This window comes from Heterodontus francisci, chromosome 14 (assembly GCF_036365525.1).
Source record: "Heterodontus francisci isolate sHetFra1 chromosome 14, sHetFra1.hap1, whole genome shotgun sequence".
NCBI lineage: Eukaryota > Metazoa > Chordata > Chondrichthyes > Heterodontiformes > Heterodontidae > Heterodontus > Heterodontus francisci.
In genome coordinates, this window is record NC_090384.1 from 108,942,054 (window position 1) to 108,956,069 (window position 14,016).

At 46.0% G+C, this 14,016-nt stretch overlaps 1 protein-coding gene across 6 annotated transcripts in view; it reads right to left on the reverse strand.

Moving 5' to 3' along the window:
* The window catches only part of LOC137377218 (cadherin-related family member 5-like), a 251,555-nt gene that overhangs the window by 55,548 nt on the left and 181,991 nt on the right, over window positions 1-14,016 (reverse strand). For all 6 annotated transcript variants that reach the window (XM_068046750.1, XM_068046751.1, XM_068046752.1 and 3 more), the window contains 2 exons: window positions 9,656-9,775; window positions 7,766-7,838 (listed from right to left, as the gene is read on the reverse strand). In XM_068046750.1, the coding sequence (XP_067902851.1) occupies window positions 7,766-7,838; window positions 9,656-9,775 (193 nt within the window). The remainder of the gene's footprint in view (window positions 1-7,765; window positions 7,839-9,655; window positions 9,776-14,016) is intronic.

Sequence of the window (14,016 nt, forward strand, 5' to 3'; positions counted from 1 at the left end):
CCATTCCTATTCCTTCTTGTGTCAGACACCACCCACAGCCGTTAGCTCCCAGAGCCTCTACCACTGTGAGGCCTGTAACTCAATTACACTGCAGTGTTTCCGGAAACCGGCTCACCACCACCACCCTCTCAGGACAATTAGGGATGGGCAATAAATGCTGGCCTGGCCAGTAACATTCATATTCCCAGAATGAATAATAAAAATATTTTATTTAATTGATATGTGAGGTGAGGTGAGAGTGACTGCCCTTGACATCAAGGCGGCATTTGATCGAGTATGGCATCAAAGAGCCCTACCAAAACTGAGGTCAATGGGAATCAGGGGGAAAACCCTCCGCTGGTTGGAGTAATACCTAGCGCAAAGGAAGATGGTTGTGGTTGTTGGAGGTCAATCATCTGAGCTCCAGGACATCACTGCAGGAGTTCCTCAGGGTAGTGTCATCGGCCCAACCAACTTCAGCTGCTTCATCAATGACCTTCCTTCAATCACAAGGTCAGACGTGGGGATGTTCACGGATGATTGCACAATGTTCAGCACCATTCGTGACTCCTCAGATACTGAAGCAGTCCGTTTAGAAATGCAGCAAGACCTGGACAATGTCCAGGCTTGGGCTGATAAGTGACAAGTAACATTCGCGCCACACAAGTGCCAGGCAATGACCATCTCCAACAAGAGAGAATCTAACCATCTCCCCTTGACGTTCAACCGCATTTTAAATTTTTTTTTTATTCATTCATGGGATGTGGGTGACACTGGCCAGGCCAGCATTTATTTCCCATCCCTAATTGCCCTTGAGAAGGTGGTGGTGAGCTGCCTTCTTGAACCACTGCAGTCCATGTGGGGTAGGTACACCCACAGTGCTGTTAGGAAGGGAATTCCAGGATTTTGACCCAGTGACAGTGAAGGAACGGCGATATAGTTCCAAGTCAGGATGGTGTGTGACTTTGAGGGGAACTGCAGGTGGTGGTGTTTCCATGCATCTGCTGCCCTTGTCCTTCTAGTTGATAGAGGTCGCGGGTTTCGAAGGTGCTGTGGAAGGAGCCTTGGTGCGTTGCTACAGTGCATCTTGTAGATGGTACACACTGCTGTCACTGTGCGTCAGTGGTGGAGGGAGTGAATGTTTGTGGATGGGGTGCCAATCAAGCGGGCTGCTTTGTTCTGGATGGTGTTGAGCTTCTTGAGTGTTGTTGGAGCTGTACCCATCCAGGCAAGTGGAGAGTATTCCATCACACTCCTGACTTGTGCCTTGTAGATGGTGGTCAGGCTTTGGGGAGTCAGGAGGTGAGTTACTCGCTGCAGGATTCCTAGCCTCTGACCTGCTCTTGTCGCCACGGTATTTGTATGGCTATTCCAGTTCAGTTTCTGGTCAATGGTAGCCCCTAGGATGTTGATAGTGGGGGATTCAGCAATGGTAATGCCGTTGAATGTCAAGGGGAGATGGTTAGATTCTCTCCTGTTGGAGATGGTCATTGCCTGGCACTTGTGTGGCGCAAATGTTACTTGCCACTTATCAGGCCAAGCCTGGATATTGTCCAGGTCTTGCTGCATTTCTACACGGACTGCTTCAGTATCTGAGGAGTTGTGAATGGTGCTGAACATTGTGCAATCATCAGCGAACATCCCCACTCTTGACCTGATGATTGAAGGAAGGTCATTGATGAAGCAGCTGACGATGGTTGGGCCGATGACACGACACTGAGCAACTCCTGCAGTGATGTCCTGGAGCTCAGATGATTGACCTCCAACAACCACAACCATCTTCCTTTGCACTAGGTATGACTCCAGCCAGCGGAGGGTTTTCCCCCTGATTCCTATTGACCTCAGTTTTGCAAGGGCTTCTTGATGCCATACTCAGTCAAATGCTGCCTTGATGTCAAGACCAGTCACTCTCACCTCACCTCTTGAGTTCAGCTCTTTTGTCCATGTTTGAACCTAGGCTGTAATGAGGTCAGGAGCTGAGTGGCCCTGGTGGAACCCAAACTGAGCGTTACTGAGCAGGTTATTGCTAAGCAAGTGCCGCTTGATGGCACTGTTGATGACACCTTCCATCACTTTACTGATGATTGAGAGTAGGCTGATGGGGCGGTAATTGGCCGTGTTGGACTTGTCCTGCTTTTTGTGTACAGGACATACCTGGGCAATTTTCCGCATTGCAGGGTAGATGCCAGTGTTGTAGCTGTACTGGAACAGCTTGGCTAGGGGCACAGCAAGTTCTGGAGCACAGGTCTTCAGTACTATTGCCGGAATGTTGTCAGGGCCCAAAGCTTTTGCAGTATCCAGTGCCTTCAGTCGTTTCTTGATATCACGCGGAGTGAATCGAATTGGCTGAAGACTGGCATTTGTGATGCTGGGGACTTCAGGAGGAGGCCGAGATGGATCATCAACTCGGCACTTCTGGCTGAAGATTGTTGCAAATGCTTCAGCCTTATCTTTCGCACTGATGTGCTGGGCTCCCCCATCATTGAGGATGGGGATATTTGTGGAGCCACCTCCTCCAGTTAGTTGTTTAATTGTCCACCACCATTCACGGCTGGATGTGGCAGGACTGCAGAACTTCGATCTGATCCGTTGGTTATGGGATCGCTTAGCTCTGTCTATTGCATGCTGCTTATGCAGTTTGGCACGCAGATAGTCCTGTGTTGTAGCTTCACCAGGTTGATACCTCATTTTGAGGTATGCCTGGTGCTGCTCCTGGCATGCCCTCCTAGAACATAGAACATAGAACATAGAACATTACAGCGTAGTACAGGCCCTTCAGCCCTCGATGTTGCGCCGACCTGTGAAACCATCTGACCTACACTATTCCATTTTCATCCATATGTCTATCCAATGACCACTTAAATGCCCTTAAAGTTGGCGAGTCTACTACTGTTGCAGGCAGGGCGTTCCACACCCCTACTACTCTCTGTGTAAAGAAACTACCTCTGACATCTGTCCTATATCTATCACCCCTCAACTTAAAGCTATGTCCCCTCGTGTTTGCCTTCACCATCTGAGGAAAAAGACTCTCACTATCCACCCTATCTAACCCTCTGATTATCTTATATGTCTCTATTAAGTCACCTCTCCTCCTCCTTCTCTCCAACGAAAACAACCTCAAGTCCCTCAGCCTTTCCTCGTAAGACCTTCCCTCCATACCAGGCAACATCCTAGTAAATCTCCTCTGCACCTTTTCCAAAGCTTCCACATCCTTCCTACAATGCGGTGACCAGAGCTGCACGCAATACTCCAGGTGCGGCCGCACCAGAGCTCTGTACAGCTGCAGCATGACCTCGTGGCTCCTAAACTCGATCCCCTTACTAATAAAAGCTAACACACCATATGCCTTCTTAACAGCTCTATTAACCTGGGTGGCAACTTTCAGGGATTTATGTACCTGGACACCAAGATCTCTCTGCTCATCTACACTACCAAGAATCTTCCCATTAGCCCAGTACTCTGCATTCCTGTTACTCCTTCCAAAGTGAATCACCTCACACTTTTCCGCATTAAACTCCATTTGCCATCTCTCAGCCCAGCTCTGCAGCCTATCTATGTCCCTCTGTAACCTACAACATCCTTCGGCACTATCCACAACTCCACCGACCTTCGTGTCATCCGCAAATTTACTAACCCACCCTTCTACACCCTCATCCAGGTCATTTATAAAAATGACAAACAGCAGTGGCCCCAAAACAGATCCTTGCGGTACACCACTAGAAACTATACTCCAGGATGAACATTTACCATCAACCACCACCCTCTGTCTTCTTTCAGCTAGCCAATTTCTGATCCAAAGCACTAATTCACCTTCAATCCCATACTTCTGTATTTTCTGCAATAGCCTACCGTGGGGAACTTTATCAAACGCCTTACTGAAATCCATATACACCACATCCACTGCTTTACCCTCATCCACCTGTTTGGTCACCTTGTCAAAAAACTCAATAAGGTTTGTGAGGCACGACCTACCCTTCACAAAACCGTGCTGACTATCTCTAATGAACTTATTCTTTTCAAGATGATTATAAATCCTATCTCTTATAACCTTTTCCAACATTTTACCCACAACCGAAGTAAGGCTCACAGGTCTATAATTACCAGGGCTGTCTCTACTCCCCTTCTTGAACAAGGGGACAACATTTGCTATCCTCCAGTCTTCCGGCACTGTTCCTGTCGACAATGATGACATAAAAATCAAGGACAAAGGCTCTGCAATCTCCTCCCTGGCTTCCCAGAGAATCCTAGGATAAATCCCATCTGGCCCAGGGGACTTATCTATTTTCACACTTTCCAAAATTGCTAACACCTCCTCCTTGTGAACCTCAATCCCATCTAGCCTAGTAGTCTGTATCTCAGTGTTTTCCTCGACAACATTTTCTTTCTCCACTGTAAATACTGACGAAAAATATTCATTTAACACTTCCCCTATCTCCTCCGATTCCACACACAACTTCCCACTACTATCCTTGATTGGCCCTAATCTATCTCTAGTCATTCATTCTGTTTTTCCTACCAAAATGGATAAACTCACACTTTTCCACATTATATTCCATCTGCCATGTTCTTGCCCACTGACTTAGCCTGTCTAAATCTCCTTGAAGCCTCTTTGCATCTTACTCACAACCAGGTGCTCATTTTCCTGGTGTAATGGAGACAATGACTGTCACTGTGCTTGTGAAATAAGTGAATTTTCATACGAACATAAGAAATAGGAGCATGAGTAGGCCATTCGGCCTCTTGAGCCTGCTTTGCCATTCAATAAGATCATGGCTGATCAGATCGTAGCCTTAACTCCAGTTTCCTACCTGTCCCCCATAACCCTTGACTCCCTTGTAGATCAAAAATCTGTCTAACTCAGCCTTGAACAGATTCAAGGACCCAGCCTCCCCTGCTCACTGGGGAAAAGAATTCCATAGATTCACGACCCTCTAAGAGAAGAAATTCCTCCTCATCTCTGTCTTAAATGGGAGAACCCTTATTTTGAAACTGTGCCCCCAGTTCTAGATTCCCCCATGAGAGGGAACACCCTTTCAGCATCTACCCTGCCAAACACCCTCACAATCTTATGTTTCAATAAGATCACTTCTCAATCTTCTAAACTCCAATCAGTATCATCCCAACCTGCTCAACCTTTCATCACAGGAATCAGCCTCGCAAACCTTCTCTGAACTGCTTCCAATGCAAGTACATCCTTCCTTAAGTAATGAGACCTAAACTGTACACAGTACTCGAGGTGTGGTCTCATCAATGCCCTCTACAGTTGTAGCAAGACTTCCTTACTTTTATAGTTCATCCCCGTTTGCAATAAAGGCCAACATTCCTCATTAGAGGTGCAAGGTAGAGCTGCAAAATCTGCTCCCAGGCCGCAGTGAAAGCTGACAGCAGGGAGTTCCGATCACAATGAATGAATTCCAAGATAGGTGACATAACTTTCAAAAAGTTGTTCATCACCCATAAAGCAGTGAAATCAGGCTCTTAGATGAAGTGCTGTGAGCACAAGCCTTTCACATAGGCAGGCCATCAGTTATGCAGTTTCACTCTTTAAAGACTTTCAGTTTCATTGATCAATGACTCTCCACTTGCACTCACCTTGTTAACCCTGGCGAGTTTCACAGAGCTCGGGAAACCTAGCACAGCCTGTTCAAGCCAGAATGCTGGGTTAGAAGCTCAATAAATTGTCTATTTCCATATTGAAATGACTGACCTGACAACTCCACAGGAGTTTCCCACTTGCCTGTAAAGCCCCCGCCCCGGTTAAACCCAGAAGTGAGGGAATCATGTTGGCTTTCTGACACGACACCCGCACTCGAACCTGCCACATGCTTGGTAATTAAAATTCTGCCCGATGACTGTCAATGTACTTAAAAGTCCTGCAAGTTACTGAGTTATAAAACTGCTAGTGATTGAAGAAGAAGCTGCAGCCCCACCTTCTCCCAGAAACTAGGGATGGTTAATAAATGCCGGACTCTGTATTTATTGCCTCACAAGTGCTGCTCAAGGCAGTTTTGCCTCTTAGTTTGTCACTCCTTGCTTCCAATGGTCGCTTTCTTGCCTCGGAGTCAGAAAGTCCCAGGTTTGAATCCCACCCCAGACAGTCCCAGTGAGGGGAGATGGATCTCCGGCTCGGAATTCTAGGCTGACATCTAGTGGAATCTTCTCACTGGGTGGGTGTGGGTGTGGGTTGTGGGAGCCTATAAAACCTCTCCTATACAGGACTAGCCCCACCCCCCTGCCCCACTATTGGCTGGATGAAAGATGGTCACAGCCATGAAAAAAGCATCTACATCACTGCCTGTCAGAATGTTCATCAGCCCGAGAATTCATCTACTTCTTCACAGTGTCTCCAAGGGAAGCACATGAAGATATGAAAGAAACAACTTCCTGTTTCCAATGTGAAACTTCTAGAGAGTGACACAGCGCAGAATTAGAATGAGCAGTGATTTTAAATATAGCCTGTGAGCACTGATTGTATGAAGAAAGCTGTTTAAGATCATATATAAACATTATCCAGAAAGTTTCGGGCGTGATCAAACCTGATTTAACATCTTCTGTATTATGGAGGACACACCCCACTGCTCTTCATTCTACAGTGAATAATGAACCATTGCACACTCATGGGGCTACATCATTCATGTCCCATGGTGTGTGGCTAATGAGGCTTCCAACATTAATCTCACCCATAACTAGAAGATCATCGAGTATCCACTAACTAGCATGAGATTCTGTGGCAGATACTCGATGTCATTTCTGAAGCCACTGGGAAGTTTATGTTGTCCGGACAACTTTTTTTAACACCCAATTTTGGTGTAATCTCAGCAAATGTATTTCCAAGTCAGGAAGGTGTGTGACTTGGAGGGGAACTTGCAGTCGGTGGTGTTCCCATGCATCTGCTGCCCTTGTCCTTCTAGGTGGTAGAGGTCACGGGTTTGGAAGGTGCTGCCTGAGTAGCCCTGGTGCGTTGCTGCAGTGCATCTTGTAGATGGTACACACTGCTGCAACTGTGCGTCAGTGGTGGAGGGAGTGATTGTCAATGAAACAAACGTACTGGGGTAAACTTTATCCACGTTTATCCTCTCACTGGAATTTCAAGTGGGATTCTGCCCGCGATTTTCTGCCCATTCATCTTTGAATGTGTGAGCAATGATGGGAAAAACATGGGCAAATTTCCCATACTCACTCCCAGCAGATAATCCAGAGACCCAGGCTAATGCCCTGGGAAGACAGGTTCAAATCCCACCATGGTAGCTGGTGAAATTTAAATTCAATTAATTAGTTTTTAAAAAAATCTGAAATTGAGAGATAGTCTCAGTGATGGTGCCATGAAACTTTGATTGTCATAAAAACCCATCTGGATCAATAATGCCCTTTGGGAAGGAAATCTACTCTCTTTACCTGATCTGGCCGACATGTGACTCCAGACCCACAGCAATGTGGTTGACTCTGAAATAGCCGAGCAAGGCCCTCAGCTCAAGGGCAATTAGGGATGTGCAACAAATGCTGACCTTGCCAGCGACACCCACATTCAATGAAAAAAATAACAAAAAAAGGAATACAGACTCAGGAAATCACTGTCACAACTTAATAGTCTTGTCCTGTCACTGGGGTAGCGCATTGGAAAAGTAGGAAAGATTTTAAATGTTCAAATCATGTCTGTAACTAATGGTTAAATATCACAGGTAAACTGTGAACTAGATCAGTCTCATCAGGTGATTGCACGGTCCAATCAGATTAATCCATTTCAATCTAATATACCAGCTGTCTGAATATAACAAAACACATTTACCATTGCTCCTGATGACTTGCACTTTGACTTGCGTTTTATTAGTTTCTCCATTTTCGACATCTGTCACTGTTACCTGTCCAAGTGCAGCAGGTAGAGATCACACATTAATACTGAGCAGCACACAGTGAGAGTTTAGCCTTTATATTCACATTCACAGTGACAAATTGCAGCTAATCAGGAGATAAACTCCATAATATTCCAACTATACATCATGATACATGAGCATAACACCAATTTAGGAGGCACATTAACTGGTCTAGTTGGGAGCAGGAAGTTGCAAAGGGACATTGATAGATTAAGTGAGTGTGTGAAACTGAGTTCAGTGTGAGGAAGAGTGGATCTGAGAAAGATAGGTCAGAATATTTTCTAAATGGCGAGAGGTTAGGAACTGTGGAGGAGCAGAGAGAGTTAGGGATCCGTATACAGGAATCACTAAAACCTAGTGGACGGGAGTACTAAATAGTGAAAAAGCCAAATGGATTGTTATCCTTCATCTTAAGGTGACTGGAATACAAAGGGATGGAACTGTTTCGATATAATTCTGTGCATATTCCTGGTCAGACCCCATCTGGAGTACGTGTGTTCAGTTCTGATCACCACATCTCAGGAAGGAGGTATTGGCTTTCGAGGGGGTGCAGTGCAGATTCACCAGAGTGAGGCACGGGTTAAAAGGGTTAAATTATGAGAACAGGTTGCGCAGATTAGACTCATATTTCCTTGAATAGAAGATTAAATGGTGATCTGATTGAGATGTTGAAGACGATTAAAGGAGTTGATTGGGTCGATAGAGAGAAACTATTTCCTCTGGTGTGGGGTGGGGGGAATCCAGAACAAGGGGACAGATTCGAGCCAGGCCATTCAGGGTGATGTCAGGAAACACTTCTCCACACAAAGGGGAGTGGAAATGTGGAAAAGCTGTTGAGGCTGGGGGTCAATTGGAAATTTCCAAACTGAGAATGATTTTTATTGGGTGAGGGGATTAACTGTTATGGATACAAGGTGGGGAGATGGTGTTAAGATGCAGATCAGTCATGATCTAAGTGAATGGCAGAACAGGCTTGAGGGGCTGAATGGCCTCCTCCTGCTCTTGGGTATATAATAATACAGGTGTATAATAACAGGTAAATCATGAGACAGCTGATTATGCCTGTTGGAAGCACAGCAGTTAGCCTCAACTGTGGGTGGGATGCACTCACTGAGCGCCACTATCTTACCACAAGTTCTGACAAGGTGGGAAGGACACTGATACCTGGTGATATACAGACGGGCAGGGTTCCGATCAGATAATCACAGGCCCAAATGCTATTTTAGCCAGTTGCCTGAGCTGGAAAGCTGACAATTCTGGCAGTGGAGCGGGGGGAATTGGGGGAGTTGAGCTTGGTCTGGGAGGGGTGTGGAAGAGAAGCCAGGCCCAGGAGTAACTCACAATGGTAAGTGTTCTCTCTGTGGATTGCGGATGCTGCTAGGACAGGCAGCACCACTGGGTCCGCTAGAGACAGCCTCCTCTGGCCGCACATCCTTACCCGTCATCTGGACGCCCAGCTCCTGGATACCAATATGCTACCAGATTGGAACTATATCGCCGTTACTTCACTGTCGCTGGGTCAAAATCCTGGAACTCCCTTCCTAACAGCACTGTGGGTGTACCTACTCCAAATGGACTGCAGCGGTTCAAGAAGGCAGCTCACCACTACCTTCTCAAGGACAATTAGGGATGGGCAATAAATGCTGGCCTGGCCAGCGATTCCCACATCCTGTAAATTGGGAATGGAAACATAAGACACCTTCAAGGACCTATTGAGATCTACACTGGTCAAAGGCACTTGTTGGATTAATAGCTAATTACTGTATTCCACGCCATAACAGTATGTGCAGGGTGAGCTGTCTTACCGTTAGATCATACAAGCTGACTGCAGCCGGGAGTTCCGTCTTAGTAAAGATAAATCCATCTCTGTTTATGGTGAAATGATCACTCGGTGTAATTTCATATTTTATTGAAGGGTTGCTGCTCTGCAAAATAGAAATGATAATTCAACAAGATTATTAATATAAGTTGTATCGGATTCTGAAATTGAATGTCCAAGATACACAACCAATCACAATCTATCCCTGATCTAATATTCACTTGATCAGACACTTTCCGACAGAGGTAACTGGATTAGGATCAGAATCGGGAACAGAACAAGGAGCAGGAGTGGGTGCAGGGTGAGGATCAGTAGAGAAGACATTGATATCCTGGAGCAGATAGTGGTAGTGTAACAGATAGGGGTATTGGTGAACAGAGAGGGGGTACTGGTGAACAGAGAGGGGCTATTGGTGAACAGAGAGGGGTATTTGTGAATACAGAGGGGTATTGGTGAACGGAGAGGGGGTACTGGTGAACAGAGAGTGTTATTTGTGAACACAGAGGGGTATTGGTGAACAGAGAGGGGGTACTGGTGAACAGAGAGTGTTATTTGTGAACACAGAGGGGTATTGGTGAACATAGAGGGGTATTGGTGAACAGAGAGGGTTATTGGTGAACAGAGAGGGAGTATTGGTGAACAGAGAGGGGTATTGGTGAACATAGAGGGTATTGGTGAACAGAGAAGGGCTATTGGTGAACAGAGAGGGGGTACTGGTGAACAGAGAGTGTTATTTGTGAACACAAAGGGGTGTTGGTGAACACAGAGGGGTATTGGTGAACAGAGAGGGTTATTGGTGAACAGAGAGGGTTATTGGTGAACAGAGAGGGAGTATTGGTGAGCAGAGAGGGTTATTGGTGTATATTGGGGATGGATGTGTAGTGGTAATGTTACTGGAATAGTAATCCAGAGGCCCTGACCAATGCTCCAGGGACATGGGTTCAAATCCTGCTCCTAATTCGTATGTTCATATAGACAATGGAGTCAAGTGTTTGGAAGGGCAGACAGGAAAGTGGAGTTGAGGCCACGTTCACATCAGCCAGGAGCTTATCAAATGGCTGAGTGGCTCGAGGGGCCGAATGACCTAATCCTTCCCCTAATTTGCATGTTCATATGTAAGTCCCATCACAGCAACAGCTGGAATTTAAATTCAATTAATTTAAAAGCTAGTCTCAGTAATGGTGACCATAAAATGACTGGATTGTCGTAAAAACCCAATTGATTCACGAATGCCCTTGAGGGAAAGAAATCTGCTGTTATTACCCAGTCTGACCTAGATGTGAATCCAGACCCACAGCAATGTAGTTGATGCTTAACTGTCCTCTGAAATGGCCTAACAAAATACTCAGTTGTACAAAATGGTACAGAAAAGTTCTTTGGGAACTGGGCTGACAGATCCTTTGTCCCCTTCACCGTCAGGTCAGACTACCTGAAGGTGCTGGGATATGGTTTGGAAGGGCCGGGGCGTGCACCAAAACCTGGGAGGAGTGAGTAGCCAAGGTATAACAAAAATTGAGCATGTGGGGGCAGCGATCTCTCTCCATTGTGGGTAAAAACCTGTTCATCAGGTGCGAGGCGCTCACGTTGTTGCTGTACATGGCACAGGTCTGACCCATACCCCACTCCTGCGCTGTGGCGGTCACCCGAGCCATTTTCCGCTTCATCTGGAGATCTAAAATGGACCGGGTCCGGAGGGACACGATGTTCAAATCTCTGGATAAGGGCGGAAAAAATGTACCCAACGTTGCCCTCATCCCGATGACCACCTTCGTGTGCGGCTGCATCAAGCTGTGTGTAGATCCCCAGTACGCAAACTCCAAGTGTCACTACGTGCTGAGGTTCTATCTGTCCCCGGTGTTGCGAAGGATGGGCATGGTCACATTGCCGCGGAACGCTCCATCCAGTTGGACCGTGCCGTACCACCTATCCTTCATGGAGCAGTTTCTGCAGGAAAACACCTTTGACCACCAATACATCAGGCAGTGGTCTGCACGGAATGTCCTCAAGGCCCTACGGGAAAAGGAGACGGGGGATCCTGTCGGATGGTTTCCCGATCAGACCGCCAAAGTCATTCGGCGGAATGCCTCATCACCAGAACTTTCAAACAAGCACCAAAATGTAGCTTGGCTGGTGGTGAGAAGAGCCCTCCACGTCAGATCCTTCCTGCATGCCCGGAGTCTCACCCCCTCCGCACAATGCCCTCGAGGGGGTTGTGGTGGGGAAGAGACAGTTGCCCACCTCCTTCTGGAATGTGCCTTTGCAAAGCAGGTGTGGAAAGAGATGCAGTGGTTTTTGTCGAGGTTCATCCCAAGCAGCTCTGTAACACAGGAGTCTGTGCTCTACGGGCTGTTCCCAGGGATGCACACCGAGACAAACATCAACTGCTGCTGGAGGACTATCAATTCGGTGAAAGACGCCCTGTGGTCTGCCCGAAACTAGCTCGTCTTCCAGCGCAAAGAGTTGTCCACCACTGAATGTTGCAGACTGGCACATTCCAAGGTCCAGGACTACATGCTGAGGGACGCACTAAAGCTTGGGGCAGCCACAGAAAAGTCTCAATGGGGAAAGACCACAGAGTAAGGTCCCCCCACCAAGCTGAACTGAGGGGCTGGATCCATGGAAAACCCCTCGAACTGTATCGGGAAAATTTTGTGTGCTGTAAAATGTAAAAATGTATATGGCATGACAATGAAATGGAAGGGTTGTGAGGCAACTCATAATTGTATAGAAGGAAACTGATCACCTTTGCACTGTTTGTATTTTTTGACTTGGTGCTTTTTGAAACTGGTAATGTAATTTCTACAGATTTTTATGAATAAAATATATTTTGGAAATTAAAAAAAAGTACAGAAAAGTAAAAAAAAAAATGAGACTGGATGGACTACCCGGCATCAGCCTAGGCACTGGAAATAACAATGGCAAACCTAGCCCAGTCTACTTTGCAAAGTCCTCCTTACTAACACCGAGGGATTTGTGCCAAAGTTGGGAGAGCTGTCCCACAGACTAGTCAAGCAACAGCCTGACATAGTCATACTCAGGGAATCATACCTTACAGACAATATCCCAGACATCACCACCACCATCCCTGGGTATATCCTATTCCACAGGCAGGACAGGCCCAGCAGAGGTGGCGACACTGTGGTATACAGTCGGGAGGGAGTTACCCTGGGAGTCAGCAACATTGACTCTGGACCTCATGAAATCTCATGGCATCAGGTCAAACACGGACAAGGAAACCTCCTGCTGATTACCACCTACCACCGCCCCCCCCCCCCCCACCCTCAGCTGATGAGTCAGTACTCCTCCATGTTGAAGACCACTTGCAAGAAGCACTGAGGGTAGCAAGGGCACAGAATGTACTCTGGGTGGTATAGTGTTTGATTGATCAGGGTTTGACTGTATCAGTCTGTCCACTTATCTGTGTTCACTGTGTTTAATTGCTTAAGCCTACAGGCCGAGCTGAACAGTGAAAAGTGAAACTAAAAGACACAGCTTGCATCTTGTACAGAACACATAATGGTTGCTCCGAGGAGACATATACTGAGATCATATAAGAACTAAGATAGTTTAAACTGCTGTAAATAAACCAGTTGGTGATTTAATACAAGTGTGATATCTGCATTGCTCTGAGATAAATCAGTTATACATACTAAATCCAGCAACCCGGCCACAGATAAAAGTTGAGGCAATATAAAAGTATGTCACTGTGGGTATAGACAAGCTGATTGGGACAGGAAGAGACAGAGAGTTTAATGGTAATAGTGCATCAGAGAGTAAGGGCCATGCAGAGAAAAATAGTAAAATAATAAAAATGAGGTTACTTTATCTGGATACATGGAAGAAGATCGATGAACTAACAGCACAAAGAGATAAATGGATTAGATCTAATTGCATTACAGAGACATGGTTTCAAGGTGACCAGGGTTGGGAAATAAATATTCCAGGGTACACAGTATTTCAAAAAGACAGACAGAATGGAAAAGAAGGCAGGGTAGCCCTGATAATAAAGAATAACATAAGGACATTACTGAGAAAGAATCTTGGCTCAGAAAATCAGGAAGTAGAATCAGTATGGGTGGAGATTAGGAATAGCAAGGGTCAGAAAATATTGATGGGAGTAGTTTATAGGCCCCCCTAACAGTGGTTATACTGTTGAACAGAGAATTAAACAAGAAATTATTGGAGCTTGTAACAAAGGCAATGTAACAGTTGTGGGGAATTTAATCTACATATAGACTGGATCGATCAAATTGGCAAAGATGGTCTGGAAGATGAGTTTGTAGAATGCTTTTGTGACAGTTTCCTGGAGCAATATGGTGTGGAACCAACTAGGGATAAAGTTATTTT